At 44.3% G+C, this 23,284-nt stretch overlaps 1 protein-coding gene and 1 pseudogene across 1 annotated transcript; both read left to right on the forward strand.

Annotated features, from left to right (window-relative positions):
- Positions 1-1,587: 1,587 nt before the first annotated feature.
- Positions 1,588-9,297, forward strand: carm1l (coactivator-associated arginine methyltransferase 1, like). Its single transcript, XM_068756222.1, has 13 exons — positions 1,588-1,674; positions 1,899-1,989; positions 2,165-2,290; positions 2,368-2,528; positions 2,763-2,867; positions 3,124-3,234; positions 4,565-4,742; positions 4,974-5,064; positions 7,669-7,750; positions 8,067-8,152; positions 8,390-8,479; positions 8,935-9,072; positions 9,186-9,297. Exons 1-13 carry the CDS (start codon positions 1,588-1,590, stop codon positions 9,295-9,297), a joined length of 1,458 nt encoding a protein of 485 aa, XP_068612323.1.
- A 1,413-nt stretch (positions 9,298-10,710) lies between these two features.
- On the forward strand, positions 10,711-21,790 carry LOC137911879 (CCR4-NOT transcription complex subunit 9-like; annotated as a pseudogene).
- The last annotated feature ends 1,494 nt before the right edge of the window (positions 21,791-23,284 follow it).

A 23,284-nucleotide genomic window follows, 5' to 3' on the forward strand; every position in this document is an offset into this window, starting at 1 on the left:
TTTTTACTTAGGAAATGCCGCCACCTTGTGGCAATTATGAGAATTACATGATGCCAACATGGCGCTGAACGTCAAGATATGAGTGTACAGGTCAAACCGGACACTCTAAAGGGGTCCCCAAGCTTTGTCCTGTGAGGGCCACATAACTTTTCCCTTCTCTGATGGGGGGCCAGGATCAGTTTGTACAGGACTATTGTGACGATGGCAGGGGGTTAAGGTTAAACATTTATTGTTTTCCAGACAGCCACACAAAGCCAAATAACCTTTTCTTCACAGAGGGAATAAATAATAACACTATTAATAAAATAAATAAGAACTAAATAACCCTTATCACCCTCATCACAGAACAAAAGTCCATGGAACATTAACTTTCTGGTCGTTGATAATCATTAAAATTGTCCCAAACGAAAGGAAGGATGCTTTTTTTCAGAATATTGAAGAATGTTATCAATATTATTTTTAGGAAACAAAAGATTGAATTATTGAATCACCCCTCTTAATTGCACCGAATACTATTATTGATCCCCCACCGGCTACTTGTGTCGGAAAAGTCAGTTTTTTATTATCTGCATGGTGCCGCCAGGGTTTCTAAATTGAAGTTTTTCTTTTCGCTAAATATTATTTTTGACCAGTTTCTACTATTTAAAAATCCCCCCATCGTCAATTGGATTGGGTTTCAACAATCCAATTGAGTTGGTTTTCGAGTTTTTCGGACCAGACTTGGAGGGCGGGGGAGTGTGGGGGTGGGGGTGGAATGTGGCAGAGGGGAACGTGCTGTCTTCATTTTTGTTTTTTTGTTTTGTTTTATCACGCACTGTATATGTAAAAGAAAAGAAGAAAAAATTATATATATTTTTTCCTTTCTTTTTTTGTCCTCTGGTTTTGTTCAGGGGGCGGGGCCAAAAGACCCTTGTGGTGTCAGACCTAAAGACTTACAGCTGTAATAGCAGACCAGTAAGCAGCTTCAGCTCTCTGTCACAGGTATATGATGATGATGATGATGATGATGATGAGTTGTTTCAACATGTTACGACCCCCCAGCCGTTACTGTTTGTTGTTAAGTACGTGTGAATTTTGTTGTTCTGTGTTGTTGTTTTGGTTTCTCAGTCCGAGCGAGCGATCTGCCTCCTGCCACATCTCTGGCCAGTTGACAGGCTCCGCCTCCCGATAACAGCCATTGGTCCCCGCAGCTGTCATGAATCCACCTGACGAGCTGCAGCAGATCTGAAGAACTTCAAACGACAGAACTCCTGCGATCAGGCCTGATTCTCTTTGCAGGCTACTCACAGCAGACATTCACCGGAGTCGCTAGAAGAACGGACTCCCCGTCCTCCTCTGGTAGGACTCCTTACAATCCTTGGTTTATCTTGTCCATTCTGCCAGGAGGAGAAGCACAAGAAGTTGTAAATACATCAATTATAAAGTGACAAAAGAAGTTCCAGGAGGAACCTTCTACCAAACTGCTTCAGTTTCTCTTCTGTCTCCTACTTTTCTCCCTCCTTCGCTGTGACCCGTCCTTCATCTCCTCCCCTTTCCTCCATCCCCTCCTCTCTGCTCCCTCCTTTACTTTCTTTGTCACACAGCAGAATGGAGGAGAGGAGCGAGGAGTCTCTGGCGTTCGCCGTCAGGATCTTCACGCTGCAGGACGAGGCGCACACGGAGACGCATGAGGAGGTAACGACGGAGGCCGCGCTCCTTCGTAATGTTCTGGATCAGGGTGTGGAGATCTAAAAACCAGCAATGTAACTTCTACTGCTGGATGAGTACTCTGTGTTCTTGTGAACTGAAATAATCTGATTACTTCCTGCTTCAGCTGGAACTAGTTTTTTTTTTTTTTGACCTCTTGTAGAAAAGGATGGAGAACATGTGAATGTCTAACCTCCTGTTGTTCCCTGAAGGAAGTCAGAGTGTGCAGAGACACAGGAGGGCAGGAGGTCACTCTGCTCCTCACCACAGGACAGGAGGAGCAGCAGATCATGGTGCACGATGGTGAGCACACACACACACACACACACACACATGCAACATGTATATCCTGTGAGTTCTACTCCTCTACATGGTCTCAGCCGCTCTTCCTCCCTGCCTTTGATTGACATCATGACATCACATCCTGTCACGTGATCATGTGTGCAGATGACACTCGAATGCCTCAATATGCTTTCAGCTCACAGAACAGCACTCTTCCAGTTCACCGTTTCCAAGGCGATGGATTGCTGCCGGGTTGGAGGACAGTCCTTCCTAGTCACCGTCGGCAGCACGAGTCTTCTGCTCCAGTTCAGAACCCCGGCTGGTTTGTAGGCATCCACGCCGGTTCTCACCAGGAGCCGGCAGTCAGCGGAAAACATCTGCTCCTCTTCTGTTCTCCAGACATGATGAGGTTCCAGCGGAGTTTGAAGAAAAGCGATCAGGGCAGGGAGAAAGGCTGCACGGAAAGAGATGAGGGCAGTAAGGGTGCTGAGAAGGACCAAACGTCACCGAGGAGACTTCCGTTGTGTGAGACGAGGAGTGGAGACGTGCAGGACTTCCAGGTGAAGCCCGTCTTTATTCAATACAGAGCTTCAGAGACACTTAGTAGAAATATCTGAAAAGCAAAAACAAGGTAAACTTTATTCAAAGTGTTTCATTCAGTCTCAATCCGAATCATCACAGGTCGTGTTACACGGAAGCGCCGTGCGTTTAATATGCGAAAGGCCTCCGCGTTGTTCGATGGATGTGGTCTCCATAGAAACGGTTGCCGTAGGTAAGAATATTGTTGTCTGTAGTTTCACAGCTGTCTGTCCCAGCAGCAGAGCCTGCTTCAGGACATTCTGAGGATCACCACCTACCAGAGGGCCTTCTTAGCCAATGAGGTGGACTTCAGAGACAAGGTGAGAGCACAGACCGTCCCCACTGGTGACGACGTGCTGTCAACAGCCCAGAATGTATTGTACTGCTGTTTCCTTCCTCTGGCATTGTTCAACTCGCATTATTCCCATCGCTAGCCTGTGTTTTGGTGGTGTGGCAGTCCTGCTGTAGTTTGACCCTTACCGCTTGCCATCTTCCTTAATGTGTGGACTCTTAATCTATAACCTAGGAGCCGATAATATAAGCATGTCTTCTTCTTGTGTCTTCCTGTCTCTGGAGGTGGTTCTGGATGTGTGTTGTGGTTCTGGGATTCTGTCTTTCTTTGCAGTCCAGGCAGGAGCCAGCAGGGTTTACGCTACCGAGTCCAGCCCCATGTCCAGGTACACGCAGGTCAGTGGTTCTGAACCCCCCCCCCCCCCCCCATCTTTGCATTTCTACATTTAAAACTGCTGCCCTAAAGCATTGCTTGAACATGTAGCTGTTCGCAAAGTAATGTCATGTGTGTTGGCTTTGGGAGAGAGAACAGAAACCACAACGATGCATTGAACAAACACACACACACACACACACACACACACAGGGTGCATACATCACGTGCAGAGCGTGGCATTCTGGGGAGTTAATGGGTTGCAGCAACATCTGGCCCAGGGTTCAGCAGGGAGATGCTGAACGGACCTCAGATTCTGACTTTTGTAAAATGTTAAACATTAGAAAGTTTTACCTGAGCTACCTTTTCTACAACGCTAACGGACGTTAGCAGTTGCAACGACCAGGTGTCCAGGGAGAGAGAACAACCTCAGAAGTGTTTCTGGAAAGATATTCAGCTGCTGAACTGAGTTATCCAGTCCTGCAGACACCAGAACTTCAGCCCCTTTCACCTCCTGTCGTGGAAATGGAGGGGACGAGCTCCAAACCCAGATAGAACTAATGCAGGATGGGTGTTGGCGATGCAATAGGAGGTGCATCAGATTTCTTTACTAATGATGGACCTCTGGTGATTTATGTACCAGGTTACGACTGTGCTCTGCTTTTACTGAGGCAGTGAGGACCCTGAATGCATCATCACCTCAGTTTCTGGCTTCCTTCCATTCATTTATGCCTCCCTGTGGGCTTCTTAACCCTCCTGTCCTGTTCACCCCCCCTTACTTTAGTGTTCCCGGTCAAATGTGACCGGTCTGTTTTAACTGCTCCTAAATTAACACAAAAAAACATAAATCAGCACATTTTTATTTAACAATGTCGTTAACATGAATAACTGCAGTGAAAATACAAATACTCACTAAAAATGTATTACAAAATGAAAATCAAAGACCAAACTCCAAAACATTAAGTTGTGTGTGTGTGTGTGAATTCGTGGACATGAGTGGCATTTGACACAGGTCAGGGTGGGTCTTGCAGACAAAGGCATCACATTTGCAGCTTGTTTTGTTGTCTCTAGCAGACAGACCGTCTATCTCTGTTATCAAATTGAATAATTCTTGAAAGGACACAAAACTGTTTTAATGCTCTGTTCTCACCTCGGTGCTTTAAGAACCAATAGCTGTCACAAACAAACCTGGAATCACACGAAACCCTAGCCACAATCTACCTTTCTATCTGGGAGGTGCTAATCTTTCCATATGGACTAATATTGAGCATATCACTGATAGAAATTATGAAAAGGGAGGACATCTTGGGAACACCTGATTTTTAATGCAGATGCTTTCTATCTCCTATCTAGATCCTGGTCCAAAGTAACAGTATTTCTGAGCAGATAAGGGTCCTAGAAGGGGAGGTGGATGAGGTCAGCTGTCCGGACATGGTGGATGTCATAGTCTCTGAGCCAATGGGATACATGCTGCTCAACGACAGACTCATGAGGAGCTTCTTACATGCCAAAAAATGGCTCAAACCAAATGGTAGGTGTAAAAGATTTGCAGTGTTGGAGGTGGTTGTTTCCTGGAGGATGGAATATATATTTGTATTTATAAAGTTAATATTTACAGTACAAACAAGCTCAAGTTCACCGTGTGAACCTTTGTATAATTTGTTGTTGTTTGAAGCTGTTTCAGGACATCAGTTTAACAGCAAGACGTTCTGGTACTGGTTCTACCTGCGTGACTTCAGCTCTGCGTGGTTTTCTCCTGCAGGTCTCATGTTCCCGTCCCGTGGTGATATTCATCTGGCTCCCTTCAGTGACGAGCAGCTCTACTTCGAACACTACGCTCGAGCTAGTTTCTGGTCTCACACACTCAAACACACACCGCCATGCATGAGGACTCAAACACACTGCCTCCCTTTCTGTCTCTTCCACACAGACACACACTGGACCTCAGTCAGCCATGATTCCTGCTGGGTGTAAAGCCCCGGGTTCGGTCCAGGCCTGACTCACTTTGACTGATGGGATGTTCTGATGTGTCGTGCTACAATGCTTTTCAAATTTCCTGTCGGGGAATTCGTTGCTTTCATGGAATCGAGAACAAATAAAAATTAAAGCCGCAAGCGGCGTTGTAGGCCCTCGCCGGCCGACAGGCCGTTGAGCTGACCCGCCGACGCACGCCGCTTTTGTCCTGAGTGCTTCACAAGTGTTTAGATTTGAGCTGCATGAGTAGCTCACAGTTTAGTCAAATCGTTATTTGGATTATATGGCCATCTGCCATCAGGAGTTTTTAAGTTTCAATCCAATATGGCCGCCTTCCTGTGTGTCTGGGGGCGTGGCCATAATAAAAAAATGTTCTGCCCTGACATGACGCATGTCTGTACCGAATTTTGTGGCTGTCCGACAAAGTTGGCGTCGGACCCCTCCCCATAGGAGGGGTTGCCATCGCCATGGCAACAGCTTAAAAAATGCAGCCTGGGTGTCATTGCCTTTTCAACCGGCATGTGTGTGAGAATCAGTGGCGGGCGGTGCATTTTACACCTAGTCCTTCAGTGAAGTCCTACTTAGTCCGACTTGAATAAATACCCCTCATAATACCATCATTTATGACACCACTGCTTTAGAAATAATGTACAAACACACACTTACGCACTACTGGGTGCTGCATCACCTCAATCGTGTACAACACGGGATATTTTTTCCGGAGCATTTAAAAATCAATACACTGCATCAGCAATTAAAACTTACCACTATACGTGGTACTATCAAAGTTAGAAATAAAAGGGAATTTAACATTATTTGTCCAAAACGTTTTAAAGTCCACCATGAAGCTTTAAATTGCGAACTTGCAGTTTAATATAAGAAAGACCGCAATACAACGTGTTGTACTTCCACTACAATCACACAGCTGCACCGGCGCACCACATTATTTACACACATTGCATTTACAGTATATCTGTGATTTTATTTCATTATGTTAAATAAATAAAATGTTGGTACTCACCAAAACGGCTGTCCCGTTTAAAAACAAAATCCATTCTCCTTTCTTAAAGTTCCTAAATCCAGTGTTGCTCCAAACATTAAATCGATCCCTTGCAAACAAAAGGCATTCCCAGCAGAACAATTTGCAGCGACCCTCGGAAGCTGTAACCCAAAAGTTTGAAGCCTGGAAGTGGCGTACAAATCCTTTCCCCACCTGGGACAGGTTAGCTAGCTCCGGAGTGGGACGACGTCGGCTCACGAGAGCTAGCTTCTCTGTAAAGGTCCGTCTTGAAAATGGCCTTTCAAGAATATCCACAACCAAATTCACACTTTCCCCTCCTTCGGCCATTGTGGGTTAAAAGCGCAGGAATAGTTGTGGCTTTATTCTCAGTCGGTCACGCCGTACCGGTGTACATTAGTTGATGACGCAATATGCATAGCACTGCCCTCTCACACGGAGTATCCAATCACAGGAAGGAAGGCCTTACTTTCACCAACTCGTGATCTGATTGGCTATCGCAACTGTCTATCAACGCTAAGAGCCAATCACAGGACGCGTTATTGAGTTGTAACGTGAGACAAGCAGGAAGGACTTGTTTCACCAACTTGTGATCTGATTGGCTATCGCAACTGTCTATCAACTCAACTCTACGAGCCCGTTCACTGACACAACACAGACGGCAAGCAGCGCTTATTCTGAAGGTCTCGGACGGATAGTACTTGCCACTGGTACTATGAAATCCGCCTGGCAACACAAGCTAGCTGAATTCTGATTGCATCAATGCATTGTGATTTGCATCAATGCATTGTGATTTGCATCAATGCATTGTGATTTTTGTAGGTGGCGCTGGCGTGCCACTTTTTCATGCCCAATTTTGAAACACATAAAATAATTAATTTTTCGCCGGTTCTGAGCTTGGGTCAAAATTTGGTGAGTTTTCGTCAACCATCGGAAGACAGTTACAAACACGGTTGACTCGCTGCGCTCATCAACTCGTGTTTGTGGGTGTCTGTGTGTGTGCGTGTGTGTTGTTTAGTGTTGGTGTGTGTGTGTGTGTGCTGTTGAGTGTCGGTGTGTGTGGGCGTGAGTGTATTGGTCGTCGGTCTGTGGCCTTTACTGCGCCGTCTCTGTGTGGAGGTCAGGCTCAGTCGGCCCTGAGGAATGAAGGTAAACGGTAAATGGGTGTTCACCAAAAGCCCCGCGGGAAAGAACTTGGTTACCTTATCTATTTGTACCAATGCAGTAGATGTACTGCAGAGCACAAAAAAGATAGTGATACTTTATCCACAGTTCCAAACTCCAGATCCAAAAGAATCAGGAAGTACCTCCTCCAACGAGTCTTTAAACCTGGACCAAATGGGGAAGCGCTCCCAGTCCAGCCATAACGCCCTGTTACTACGAGTCTTTCCGATGATGCGTGCATGTGCTCATCCTGATTGGCTCATTCAGGTCAGGTGACTTGTGTTTGCTTCGTTTCCTGCAGGCAGCAGAGGAGCTTCTATGGCGTTAACCTCAGCTCCCTTCACCGCCCTGCAGTGGAGGAGTTCTTCAAGCAGCCCGTCGTGGTAGGCGTGTTCCTCCAGAACTTTGTGCATGTCTATCAAACATGACAGTAGGTGTGTGTTGGCTTTGTGTAGTTTAACAGGGCTGCCATAGATCTTCTATATTTGATCTCTCTGATTGGATAATTGCTTTGATAGGCTTTCCAGTGTTTTGTTTGTAAAGCCCTTTACTCGGGAATAAAAAACACCCTGCACTGTAAAACCCCAGTTACAGTCACAGCCCATATTATTATTGATATAGTATAAAGTCATGATTTTGATGCTATGATTATGCTTTCCATGCAGATTCAGGTTGATTTTTATGATTTGTCATTTTCAGGACACGTTCGATGAGCAGATCCTGATGGCGAGATCAGTCAAGCACTGCATCAACTTCATGGAGGCCACAGAAGCAGATTTACTCAGGTGAGTCAGCAACAACGGTTTGACTTGTAATGATGCAATGTACCAATATCATCACCATAGAAACGGTTTTTAAAACGGATTTAAAAAAAACAAAGACATCGCCCACATCTCCAGAAGCTGGGAAAATACTTAATTTGAGTGAAAGTAAGGAGTTGATTAAATAACAGCTCGTCTCATGCTTAAAATCATTTACCACAATGCAAAGAAAGGTGACTACAAATGAAGCCTGTCTTGTAGAATGGAGATCCCCTTTGTGTTCACGCTGCTGCAGTCGGGTCTGGTCCATGGACTCGCCTTCTGGTTCGACGTGGCCTATTCAGGGTCCAAGTAAGGAGCTCACCTTTGGCCTTATAGTCTGACATTTTGCGTCGCTTTTATTTTTCTTCATGGCTTGAGTGACGGGACAAGATGAATGACAGACAGAAAACGCTGTTTTAAAGATTAGAGAGTTAAAACGAACAATACAATGCAAATTATGAAACATTAAGGGTTGTGTGGGAGGAGCTTCACTGGCTCGATGTCCTCGACCCTGGGGGTCTGTCATAAAGACAGGATATAATTCAGGTTGAGTTTGGGTGACCTCTTGTACTTTCACAGACGTGATGGCATGATCCTTCATCTTTATGGACCCATATGTCTCTTGTGGAGTTTTTTTTTCTTGCATATCTTAAAACTCTACAGATGAAAATACACATGTTTATTGTGTCTAAGTGTTCAGGCCGAAATCTTGACCTGATGTCGGAGTGCCTGATGCATTATATCTAACCCATCGGTTTCTGCAGGTCGACAGTATGGCTGTCCACGGCCCCCACTGAGCCTCTGACCCGCTGGTATCAGGTCAGATGTTTGCTCCAGACACCGCTCTTTGCCAAACTGGGACAGACTCTGTCTGGTACAGTTCTGATGGTGGCTAACAACAAGTGAGCTTCTTCTGAAATCTGAGCGGGAAGAGAATTTCATTAAAATGCATCCCCATCAGTTTGTCAAAGCTTTAATGGCTTGTCTTCTGTCACCACCTCATTTCTCATTCTAGAAAAAGCTATGACATCCACATCACAGCCACAGTCGACCAATCAGGATTCAGATCAGGAAACATCCTGGACCTCAAGAACCCTTTCTTTAGGTTAAACTTTAATCCACTGTGATGCAGAGGTACTGAATGTGAATTAATGATCAAAAGCAGACGACAGCGTTTCACTTTCAAGATTGTTAAAGGAATCATATTTTATTCTTGAAACTGAAGATGGGGAAACAGAAATAACTCTGCTGTGTAGGATGGCAGGCTTCGAGGAAGCAGCAGATGTCTACCTCCATCTATCTTCATCTCTGTTACATTATGACCAGCAATTCCTCAGCAGCCTGACTGGAGCCACCAAACTACAGTCTGTGTGAACAAGGATAATAATAGTCGGTATTACTTCAAGCTAATATCTATTAAAACTCACTGTCCTAATCATGCTTGACAAGGTCCGCAACCACAAATATCTAAATGTCTTCTCTGAATGCAACATTTTTATACAAAAAAACTACTGTTCTAATTTAAAAGGACTTACAATCTCATTCATTCATTCATTCATTTTCCAAGCGCTTATTCCGTCATCGGGTCGCGGGCCAAGCTGGAGCCAATCCCAGCAGTCAATGGGCAAGAGGCGGGGTACACCCTGGACAAGCCGCCAGTCCATCGCAGGGCAACACAGTTCACAGAGACAGACAATCAGCCACACACACACACTCACACCTACAGGCAATTTAGTGTTCAGCCTAAGCTGCATGTTTTTGGTGGTGGGAGGAAGCCGGAGAACCCGGAGAGAACCCACGCAGACACGGGGAGAACGTGCAAACTAAAGGCCACGAGTCGAACCTGTGACCTTTTCACTGTGAGGCAACGGTGCTTACCACTGCACCACCGGGCCGCCCTGGACTTACAAGCTGTTTAAATTTAAAGTACTCGTGTTAATGGATGACTGGACTCCTGCGGCCGTTCCATACTTGTACTATAGTATTACGCTTCTATGCTGTAAACATTTTTTAAAATAAAAATCACATAAATGTTTGGTTGATGGTTATTTTTAGTATTAGTGGAGACTTGTTACCATTAGTTCCTGTTAGAGTGAAATTATTCTAGATTACCGGTAGTTATAAATTATATTTATCAACAATATTCATGATAACAGGTCAAATGAAAAACATGTCAGTGACAAAAACTCTTAATACAAAGCTTCGAACATGAAATGATTGTAAACATGTTGTTTAAACGCTGTGAGATCTAAATAGAAAATGTTTTGTTTAGCGTGTGTCACTTTATCTCACGATAGAACGCACGAATCTCAGAACAGTTTGCTAGCTCTGGAAAATAAAATTATTATATTACTCGCACTTTTAACTTGAAAATAATAACACGGAAGGCTTTTGTTGTAGCTATTATTGTTGTAGCTACAGTATCATGAAACCAAATGCATTTTAGTAGTATTAGTGTTTCACAGAATACTATTCTGAGAAAACTATTGTTTCATACATAAAAGTTTTGATAGTCAGGTCTTACTGGATTAAATCGCAGAATGTTGACGACCGGAACGGTAAGTAGAAATAACTAATTTAAAATTAGCCTGGCAATGTGTTAGCTTGGCTATATTAAGTCAACCTAACTTGTGATACTGTCCTTCGTCACGTGACTGATTTAAGATACAAAATCAGTGTTGAATTGAGTAAACCTCAATGAAACCTAATAATTAGCTTGCGTCCTTTTAATTAGTCAGTAGCCGCCATACAAAGATTTCTGATGTTTAGGGAATCTCGATGTGACACAGCGTTGCTTTTTATCTGGAGACAGCATACCTGCCTGGGCCAATATTTAATTTTGCATGCATTTTCATCACATATGACTTTAATAGCATGCTTCAGTAATATTAAGACAAACAGGAATGGGATTGACATGTCTCATTTAAAAAATAATAATAATTGACTGCATTGTAAAACCATTAAATCTGTAAATGTCTGATGACGGGAAGATTTCCTAACCAAACGAAAATAGCCAATCTGGTGATAAATATGTATTTTCCAATTATAGGCTTATTTCATTATCACAATTCTCTAAAGTTTTAGAGAAAATATTTGTAAAAATTAAATGATTTTATCACAACATACTCATAAAAAATAGGACAACTGCTCTTGCATTAATTGACTTTGTAGAACAGAGAAGAGAAAAGTGAATTTACAATTGCCGTCTTTCTTGACTTACAAAAGGCATTTGACATTTGACGAGCTGTCCAGTCCAGAGACCAGGGAGAATGCCCTGCTGAAGCTCAGCAAGAAGAGAGAGTCTGTCGCTGACCTGGCTCCCATGCTGTGGCTCCATAGCGGCTCTGCTGCAGGTTGGACCCGGCCGGGGGGGCAACGGAAGCGGCTCTGCTGCAGGTTGGACCTGGCCGGGGGGGGGCAACAGAAGCGTACACTGTGACTTCAGAACCTGCTTTTCATGCAGTATTCTCCAAATATATGATTTTCTCCTCAAGGAACTTATGATTTATCTGGATGTTCATGATTTGTCTTCGCTAAGATATCGTCATCGATCAACCCCCCACCTTGGACACACTAGTCCAGGGGTCGGGAACCTTTTTGACTAAGAGAGCCATGAAAGCAAAATATTTGGAAATTTATTTCAGTGAGAGCCATATAATATATTTTAAATGCGGATTCAACTAAATGTCAGTATAAGCGGTAAGCAGGTAATAAACTAGTATAATAAGCCTCTGAACGTTACGGACTAACGTGAGCGGAGCCCAGAAAGCAGAGAACAGAGACGGTGCGATGGTTGAATTTATCATTTACGCCTGGAGCTGCACACAGGACGAGGGGGGGCTGGAGCCCAACGTAATAATACACAGCCGAGAGAAAAACCAAAAAGCAAGGGATGCCCTCTTGAAGCAAACGCAGGGCCCCGTCTTTTTCACACATTTATTCCAAAAGAAGGTCCGAGGTAAAAATACATTAAAATAGTAGTAATCTGGAATTAAGGTGGAGCCAAACAAAGTCCACTCTGCCACGTGCACACAGCTGGCCACGCCCACCCCTAATGGCGGGATGACGGCCTACTTTTAAAGTGGCAGCCCAGGCTCAGGGCGGAACCGTGACAGCGTGCTTCCGCTCTTTGATTTTTCACAGCAAAATACCAGCCGTGCAAAATGCCCCTGCAACACAAGCTCTACTAACAGACGGCGACTGTCTGGTGCCGCAAAGAAAACGGAACATAAGATCCAGACACAAGTGAACAAGTTACTTACAACAAAAAACATGACACACGACCTGGGCGCACAAACCAGCTGCGGTCAGCACGGGCAAGGCGAGTAAAAATAAATAAATATATATATATATTTTTTTTTTATCTGAGCACGAGCCATGTGCGATCATAAAAAGAGCCATAGGTTCCCGACCCCTGGAATAGAGTATGTGATGTCCTCCAGTGTGTGGCCTCTCATTCAGAGACGAGGGAACATTTGAAGGTGAGATGTTCAGAAAGCTGCTGTACTGGTCAGCTGTTCGTCCACGGTGACAAAGGAACGTTCTGTCCATCGCAGGTCAGCTTTCCTGGCTGCACACATCCCTCTCTTCCTCTACCCATTCTTACATCCCTCTCTTCCTCTACCCGTTCTTACGTCCCTCTCTTCCTCCACTGGTTCTTGCATCCCTCCTTTTCCTCTACCCATTCTTACACACAGTGAGCAAAACGCGGCCATTTGAGTAGCTCCGCCTCACCAGTTTAGGACGTTCCAAGGATGTGACTCGATGTCAGCAGCCACACGCGTTTTAAGGAATTACACAATTACACATTCAATTGTTATTTGGCCTTTTGAGAGATCAATAAAGTACTTAAATACATAATTTACTGTATATGTTCCATTGTGAAAATGGACACCCTGCATCCATGGAATTGTTGTGGCTCAAAGGTCACCTGTTCCCACAGTGTCCAGGTGCACTGGTGAAAACTGACAAGCAGCAAGTGATCGACTTCCTGTTGACGACGGAGATTATTTCCTTGTGCCTCCAGATCATGGAATCTGGCAGCGAGCTCTCTATAACGGTACTTTGATGATTATAAAATGGCATTCTATTTGTATTATTTTTTTATGAATGCTCTGAATTGATGAAAAGTCCAGTTTGGACATGCAGCAACATTATTGTTTAGGTTGCAACTTTCATACTCCAGAAGATTCTCCTGGATGACCTATGAGGGTTTTACTGCCATAATTTTCATTTATCTATTTTAGTTTTTGCGTTAAGCATATTTACATATTTATTGTTATTTGATCGTTTCAGGGTCGGAACTAATGTTTAGAAAATGTTTTCCACACGTGCACTAATTAGTGATGCACGCTAGGTAAGGAGAAGGCGAAGTAAGACCAATAAATGTTACGGTCAAGTTTAAAGTCCTCATTTCTGCTTCTAAGTAAAGGTCAGCCAGCGAGTTCGACGGTGGCATTGATGGTGGCCTTGATGGTGGCGTCGTATGTTGTAAAGCAAGCCAAGTCCTACAGCCTACATTAAACCCGCTATTGCCAGCAGTAAAAAGAACTCTTTATTGACTTTGAATAGACAAGAAGAGGTGGAAGTGATAGCCCAACTCGGACCTGCATGATTCCCGGCCCCCTGGTGGCGACGTCACGCATTGCACCAAGGACCAAGCTGCTGCAAATTTTTAACGTTCGCCAGTTGCTTCCTCACAAAGACGTCCAGAAGCCAGACATTAAAGTTTATGTTTGGAAAGGAAAGGCAACTGCGCTCGTCAACTGTGTTTGTGGATGTCTGTGTGTGTGCGTGTGTGTTGTTTAGTGTCGGGGTGTGTGTGTGTGCTGTTGAGTGTCGGTGTGTGTGTGCGTGAGTGTGTTGGTCGTCCTCAACAGCATGGCAAAGTTGGATGCTGAGGGTTGACGATCCCTTGCAAACAAAAGGCATTCCCAGCAGAACAATTTGCTGCGACCCTCGGAAGCTGTAAGCCAAAAGTTTGAAGCCCGGAAGTGGCGTACAAATCCTTTCCCCACCTGGGACAGGTTAGCTAGCTAGTTGGACGACGTCGGCTCACGAGAGCTAGCTTCTCTGTAAAGGTCCGTCTTGAAAATGGCCTTTCAAGAATATCCACAACCAAATTCACACTTTCCCCTCCTTCGCCCATTGTGGGTTAAAAACGCAGGAATAGTTGTGGTTTAATTTTGGACGGTTGAGCCGTACCGGTGTACATTAGTTGATGACGCAATATGCACAGCGCTGCCCTCTCACACGGAGTATCCAATCACAGGCAGGAAGGCCTTACTTTCACCAACTCGTGATCTGATTGGCTATCGCAACTGTCTATCAACTCTAAGAGCCGATCACAGGACGCGTTATTGACTTGTAACGTGAGACAAGCAGGAAGGACTTGTTTCACCAACTCGTGATCTGATTGGCTATCGCAACTGTCTATCAACTCAACTCTACGAGCCCGTTCACTGACACAACACAGACGGCAAGCAACGCTGATTCTGAAGGTCTCGGACGGATAGTACTTGCCACTGGTACTATGAAATCCACCTGGCAACACAAGCTAGCTGAATTCTGATTGGATAAAAACTCTCACCTAAAAATCCATCACTGGAATATAATATGACATGAATGTGAAGAATATATATATATATACATAAAATTAAATTGATTTTATCATAAATATGATCATGTATTCTTGATTTCTGGTTATGTTAGGCAAGCAGAGAAGGCCTTGCAGGCCCTGACCGCCCGCCACTGCATTATTCCCAAGTCAAGCCATGAGAAAGTGAAATAATCACTAATCACTGAGATGGTCGGTGAGAGCGGTCGCACCGCTGCTGAGCTCCCGGCGAGCTCCCGCATTCCACCTCGTTCACTGCTCTACAGGAGGAATCAACATCTTCTTCTGAAATCCATCCTAAAAATATTGAACTATTTTGTGCTGATCTATGCGGTAACCTTACAGGGATTAATTTTCATCGAGGCCCAGGAAGTACTTTTACCGAGGATATTGGAAAGAAATGGATCGTTTCCGTGCGCCGCTTCTTCAGCGCATTTTAAAACTCTGGGCGATCTGAAGCGGTTTCAATCCAGGAGGAGAAACGTGCACCACCTGGACGGCAGGACAGTAAGGAAAATCATCTGTATGAGTCTACTTCTGTCCGGAAATATACACCCAAACCCGGGACCCGGAGACGCGAATTCTACGTTCACGGAGACGCCGTTCGACTCGCCCTTCGTCGCCGCTCACAACATCTGGAGCAGCGACACGTGGAGGCCGCGCCCCGAGGACTTCGCGACAAACCTCCCGGGGTCAACCCAGCGAAACGCCACATCGCCCACCACCGAACCCCCCCAGCAGCAAGACGGAGAAGGAGCAGCGCAAGCTTTCTCCCTGTTTTCACTTCCGGCACTTCGCGCCGAGGGATGCAGCCAACGCGCGACGGCGCGTCACGGAATTCCCCCGGTGCAGATACGTCACGGTGACGGAAGGGGCTTCCCCCACCGCCCTGGAAACACAGACAGGGTCACATCGAGCAGAGGCCTCGGAAATGCGGATTATTCCCCCGGAGTTTTTCGCCACGAAGCAACGCCTGAGAACACCAGCTGCACTCCCCCCCCAGGTATCGGTCGGCCACTCCCTTTGTTTACGATCGATACCGCCACCCCAGCGCCCCCCTCCTGCCCAACGGCCCCACCCTACCCCATTCACCGGCGGACAATATCCCCCCATCGATACCCCCTCCTCCCCCCAGCGTCCCCCCAGAGACAGTGAATAACAAAGGCTTCTACTCCACGGAAGATATGAATAACATTTTCTCGGGGAGAGGTCTTCACATTATTCATCTCAACGTGAACAGCTTGACATGCAAATCCAAGATGTCCGAGTTAACATCGATGTTTGGCAATGGTAAGGTTGGAATTCTCTCCTTTTCTGAAACCAAACTGGATGATTCTTGTAAAGACACTGAGATTGAGATTAAGGGATACACTGTTATCAGGAAGGACAGGGACCGTCATGGGGGCGGGGTCTGCATCTACGTCAGATCAGACCTCAACTTCACCGTTCTACCAGAACTAGGAACAGACACAGAGTCTGTCTGGGTAAATATCATTTATCCCAGAGCTAAACCTCTGGTCATTGGCGCAGTATACAGACCCCCAGACCAAAATTCTTTCTATGATTAATTGGAGAAGCATGTGATCGGCTTGGGAAGCTCGGAGGTCATTCTGATAGGAGATTGTAACACCAATGTCCTTCGGAAAGACACCCCGACTTTCAAATCCTTCAGCAGCTTCTGTAATCTGCATAACTTTACCAGCTGATTCAGCAATTTACAAGGGTAAGCACCACCTCTAGAACCATCATAGACCTAATCCTGACATCGGACAAATCTAGAATCAAAAACAGTGGTGTCATCGAGTGCAATCTAAGTGATCACAACATGATCTTCTGCACTCGAAAAATTCATAGACCTGCAGCCCATTGTCACACCACAATAAACTGCAGAACCATGAAGCATTACTCCCCAGAAGCTCTAACAACAGCGCTGGAGGAAACTGATTGGTCTGAAACTTTAAACTCCGCCTCTGTCGAGGGGACCTGGTCTTCCTTTAAATCTGCATTTCTGTCCGTAGTCGATAAGATAGCACCCATAACTGCTGTTCGGGTCAGAGCCCGTACAGAACCTTGGATGAAGGGGGAAATATTGAATGCCATCAAGCTCAGAAACAAATGTTACTCTGAGTACAGAAAAACCAACAACGAGGAACTACTTGAAAAAAGCAGAAAACTACGCAATGAGGTTAACAAAATGATAAAAAATGCCAAAAAGAATTTCTTAAATGAGAACATTGAGGCAAACAAAAGCAACCCACAAAAACTGTGGGAGGCCCTAAAACAATTAGGCTGCAGCAACAGACTCCAAACAAAAACCAGTAATATCTGCATTAACTCAAGTGGTTCGCTCCAGACCGACAGGTTGGTGGTAGCAAATTGTTTTAACAGCTTTTTCACCACTATTGCCACCCTGTTGGTCAGCAAACTCCCCCCGCATTCAGGTCTGTATGGTTCTGACCACATCCAAACTCACTATGAGAAGCTAGGTGCCAAAAAGGACACTTTCTCTTTCACACCTGTAAATACCGTTGATGTGCTAAAAAAACTAATTGCCCTTCAACCTAACAAGGCCACAGGCCTTGACAACATACCCACCCGGTTCCTCAGAGACGCAGCTGTCTCTATCGCCCCCGTGGTAACCCATCTGATAAATTTATCCATCAATCAGTGCCACGTCCCACAGGAATTCAAGACGGCGCGGGTTATCCCTCTGTATAAAAAAGGAAACAAATTAGAACCTGGCAACTACCGCCCTGTTTCCATCCTTTGTTCCATCTCAAAGGTTATGGAGAGAATAATCCAGGAGCAAATCAACCGCTACCTCGCCGAGCATAGCCTGCTCTTTGAATTCCAATCGGGCTTCAGAACATCCCACTCCACTGACACGTGCCTCATATATCTGACCGACTACATTAAGCGTGAAGTAGACTCGGGCAAATACTGCGGCATGGTCATGCTGGACCTCCAGAAGGCCTTTGACACCGTTAACCATTCAATCCTATTGAATAAACTAGGGGCGATTGGTTCTGATAGCACATCAACAAACTGGATGAAATCGTACCTTGAGGGACGAGAACAAATGGTAGACATAAACAGAACCTTGTCCTCGTCCCTCCCGGTAAGCTGCGGGGTTCCTCAAGGCAGCATTCTAGGGCCGTTACTGTTCCTCCTATACATTAACGACATGAATGCTGCCTGTAACTGCAAATTGTTCCTGTTTGCTGATGACTCAGCACTCCTGATTTCGGGAGAGGACAAAGTCCAGGTTGAGGAGGCTCTCAGCTCTGAGGTCACCAGAATCCGTACTTGGCTTACTGATAACAAACTGTCACTACATCTTGGTAAAACCGAATCGATTCTTTTTGGGTCTAAACACTCTCTACGTGAGATAAATGTTAATGATTTCAAGGTCACAGTCGATAATACAGTAATCTACAGCAAAGAAGAGATTACCTATTTGGGCTGTGTTCTTGACAAATACCTGTCTGGCGATAGTATGGCAACTAAGGTGATCAAAAAAGTCAATCAGAGAACAAGATTTCTGGGCAGAATGTCTGCTTTTGTCAACAAAACTGCTCTCCGGACGCTTGCTGGAGCCCTCGTTCAGCCCCTCTTTGACTATGCTAGCACCTCCTGGTATTCAAACATCAAAATGTCCCTGAAAACCAGGCTCCAAACCTCCCAAAACAAACTGATTCGGCTACTCCTCAATCTGGGGCCCATAACCCACCTTCTTCCTGGACATTTTGCTAGCCTAAAATGGCTCAGGGTAGAAGACAGGGTTAAACAACTCAAAATGGGATTGGCATTTAAAATAATCAATGCAGCTCTGCCCTCAGTCCCCTCAATCCCTGCATACCTGACGGAACACCTCCACAGATTTAGTGACACCCACAGCCACAACACTAGAGGGAGCTCAAACAACAACCTGATTACCCCCTCCTATAGGACTAACATGGGTAAATCATCTTTCTACAATACGGCCACCCAAGGGTGGAACGGGTTGACTCCCGCCCTCAAAACATGCACCTCTTTGGCCTCCTTCAAAAAGGCCCTAAAAATACACCTTTTAGGGGGACAGAAACGGAGATAGTCATCACGACTCTCTCCGGATCAAACCCCCCCTCCTTTTTTTTGTCCACCTATGTTGCACGTATTAATTGCTTTAGTAATTTATTGTAATTTATGTAAGTTATTTATTGTCATTTTGCATCAGTGGTGTAATTTATTTTAGATTAATTGTTAGTTTGCACTGGCGGTGTAATAACATTTTATTTTTGTTTTTCTAATGTTACGTTGCATCAATTGCGTAATTTAATATTGGTTTTATTTTTATTTGTATTGTTATTTGTGGATGATTTATGTACGAAGGACTTTCAACGGAAACAAGCCTGCAAGGGCTTTTTTGAAATGCTCCTCTTAGACAGGATGTTTGACGTTATTTGTACTGTAATACATGCTACTGTGTGACTGTACTTGTACTCTAACATTCTATCTAATAAATATATTCATCATCATCATCAAATATCATGGAAGAGGAATAACTGTCGATGAGCTACGTTCCAAACGAATGTGGATCACAGGATGCAGCAGTGCAGTTGCTTCACACATCTACAAGTGCACTACCTGCAGAAAGCACAGGAGAAATACTCAAGATCAGCGGATGTCAGACTTACCAGAGGATAGAATGGAAACTACACCCCCATTCTCCTACTGTGATATGGACTGTTTTGGACCTTTTTATGTAAAAGAGGGTAGAAAAGAAAGAGTGGAAACTAGCAAGAGTAACAGAAGTTTATCCAGGCGCGGATAGAAGAATCAGAAACGTAAAGCTGCTGCTCAGTGATTCAACCTTGGATAAGGATGGAAAAAGGACTGTCAAACCAGTGTATTTGACAGGCCAATACACAAAACTGTTATTGCTAGAAGCAGAGTAAATGCTAAAAATGTGAATATGTTATGTATAATTTGTATGTTAAAGTGAAATCACAATAGATTTGTGTTTTGGTGGGAGTTTTACTGCCATAATTTTCGTTTATCTATTTTAGTTTTTGCGTTAAGCATATTTACATATTTATTGTTATTTGATCGTTTCAGGGTTGGAACTAATGTTTAGAAAATGTTTTCCACACGTTTCCATTAGTGATGCACGCTAGTTAAGGAGAAGGCGAAGTAAGACCAATAAATGTTACGGTCAAGTTTAAAGTCCTCATTTCTGCTATCTAAGTAAAGGTCAGCCAGCGAGTTCGACGGTGGCATTGATGGTGGCCTTGATGGTGGCGTCGTATGTTGTAAAGCAAGCCAAGTCCTACAGCCTACATTAAACCCGCTATTGCCAGCAGTAAAAAGAACTCTTTATTGACTTCGAATGGACAAGAAGAGGTGGAAGTGATAGAGGGCTTCTCCCACGTCGCTATGATCCTTGTGAGTCTCTCATATGTCCTTAATATATTTGAGTACATTGTGAACATTTGATTTCTAAACCGCGTCTTTCTTTTTCTGGTCCTGCAGCTGTCCAAAGAGCCATCAGCCCGACTGCTGAAGCATGTGGTGCGCTGTTACTTACGGTACGTCTGTCCGACAACTCCAGGTACATTTCGTCTTTATTTAAGTAAAGACGAATCCTGAGCTGATGGAATATTATATAAAAAACTAGAAAAGCACTCATTCCCCTCGTATTTGGATTTACACCGTCGCCATGGTGATCTAGATCATCATCAAAAGGTTATAGATTGTTCTTGGTATCTTTTTACACCAACCATGAAAAGTCAAAGTGAATCAGAGTTTGTGTATTTTTAATGTTTTTTTAAATATTTTTTCCTGACCTCATTCTGGATCAGATCCAGAAGACATTTTTCATAGTAGTTCATATCTGACCTCTTTATGACTCTGATTTTCGGTGAGTGAATTGAATGCATATTTTACAAGACTTTGATTTTGAAAAAGCCTCCATTATAAGTAAATGGGAAGATCGAAATTTGTTTTTGTATCCAAATGGATATCCGAATTGCTCTCAAATTTTAATTGGCATATAAGTTAGACCAAGAACCATCCTCAGATTTTCTTTTTTTAAACCAAGATCCGTTCAGCAGTTTGTCCGTAATCCTGCTAACAGACAGACAAACAGACAAACGCTGTCAAAAACAGAACCTCCTTGGAGGTAACAAATGTTTCTGTTGGAATGCTTGGATGTGGGATTTTCTCAGCTATAAGAATATCAACAATCCGGATCTGATCCGAATAAACTTCAGTTGTAAGATAGAGGTTCCATAAACATCGGTCAATAATCAACATCACGTTCCATTGACTGCAATGCTAAAAACTAGTGGTGGGACTTGATTAATTTTTTTTAACTAATTAACTATATGCGTTGTAATTAATTAATCGAAATTAATCGCATGACCATAATTTCCTCAAAAGCAACATTTTTTTATGCAAATAAATTTTATTGGACGACTTATCAAATAATACACACAGACCACTTCCCATACCTTGGCAGCCTTTTATCTTCAAAGGCTGTCATTGATGACGAGGTACACCATCGCCTCAGTTGTGCCAGTGGAGCCTTCTCAAAGCTAAGAAAGAGAGTCTTTGAGAACCGCGACCTCCAAGCAAAGACCAAAATCTTGGTCTATAAAGCCGTGGTACTTCCCACCCTCCTGTATGGATCAGAAGCCTGGACTACATACAGCAGGCACTTAAAGGCACCTGAGACGTACCATCAGAGATGCCTCCGAAAAATTCTCAGGCTTAGCTGGGAGAATTGGCGCACCAACACCAGCGTCCTGGAGGAGGCTGATATTCCCACCATCACTGCCATCGTTGCCCAACACCAGCTCAGATGGACTGGCCATGTTATCCGCATGCCTGACTCTTGCCTCCCAAAACAAGTCCTCTATTCCCAGCTCGTTGAAGGGAAACGGGCCCCGGGAGGCCAAAAGAAGAGGTTTAAGGATAACATCAAGACAAACATGAAGAAGTGCCACATCGACCTTAAATCTTGAGAAGACACAGCAACAGTCAGGACGACCTGGAGAAACCTTGTTTGTGAGGGGGCGGGACAGGACAACGATGACCTCCGCCATGCTGCGCAAGAGAAGCGCAGACTCAGAAAGGAGAGAGCAACCACCAAACAGGCCCAACCCAAACCCACCACCACTACATTCCCCTGTAGTGCACCAGAATAATTGGGTCCAGAATAGGCCTATATGCCCACCTGAAGACCCACAAGGACCAAGAAGGAGGACAGTCATGCTCGACTACGAGAGACCGCCGATGATGATGAATACACACAGACATGACTTTTAACTGAAGCTCATTTAATGGCTGGTAATTTCATTTCATTTCAAAATTGTAAACAAAGGTAAGTACAGTTGCAGAACTTTGCTTGAAATAGTCTTTCTGCACGGCATTTCAAAGGTTTCATCACACGCAGCTATCCGTAGCACATCTTGTAGACCTTTGTCTTCTACCACTGATAGTGGTCTACAGTCTTTGGCAACCCACTTTGCGCGTGAATTCGTCAGTGTTTCCGACGTTTACTTGCTCATTTTTCGTCTAAATCCATTTGTCATTTGGTCAAGTTTCTGCTGACCAGAACCGCTAGCGCGAGCCGTTTCTGTGCTAGCTTCGAAGTACTTCTGTGGTAGGCAAACTCTTTTTTGCATAGTTTGCAATACACGGTGGCTTTGTCTCTCCCATCTGGTCGTTTTTTGAAAATGAATTTACCGTCCAGCAGAGTTGTTATGTCTTTCACCTCTACGGATGGTAGGAAGGAGGAGGCAGATTCAGGAACAAACTTATCTTTTAATGAGGCGCAGTCAGTCACGGAACTACATGCTACATCGACGCACACAACAAGCTAACGTGCCTACGTCATCACGTGACTACGGAATCCAGGCACGGACCAAATACATTACAAAAGTACTCTCTCCCGTCTCCATTCGTCCCCAAGCCAGCCTGGGACTGTGTGCGTCAGTATAAGTGGCGTACCAGAACATGGTGAACTGACAAACGTTCCGGGTGTTTTGACATGCAAACTGCGTTAAAATGCGTTAATATTTTGAATTAATTAACGTCCTTCTTATTAATTAATTGTAATTAACGCGTTAATGTCCCACCCCTACTAAAAACAATTTAGAAGTGATCCAGAATCCAGGATCTCTCCTGGGTCATCAACAAAATGTAATCGTCTGTTCCTGCTAACATTCTCAACATTTCCCGATCATTTCATCAATATCCGTTTGTAAAGTTTTGAGTTGCTGACAGACAGATAAACGTTAGCAAAAAAAAAAAACCCCATAACCTCCTTGTTGTTAACTTGAAGCAAAGAAAGACATATATGAGCATTGCTAAACTGGGTCTTGTGTGAGAATATAATTCATCTATCTCTCCTTCGTGGCATGTGACTCCAGAATTGTAATGTAACTGAGTTACTAATCTGTCAACGTTTTAACACATCTTTATCATGTTTCTGCACTAATTTATTCATGTTTTTC

This window comes from Brachionichthys hirsutus, chromosome 24, assembly GCF_040956055.1.
Source record: "Brachionichthys hirsutus isolate HB-005 chromosome 24, CSIRO-AGI_Bhir_v1, whole genome shotgun sequence".
NCBI lineage: Eukaryota > Metazoa > Chordata > Actinopteri > Lophiiformes > Brachionichthyidae > Brachionichthys > Brachionichthys hirsutus.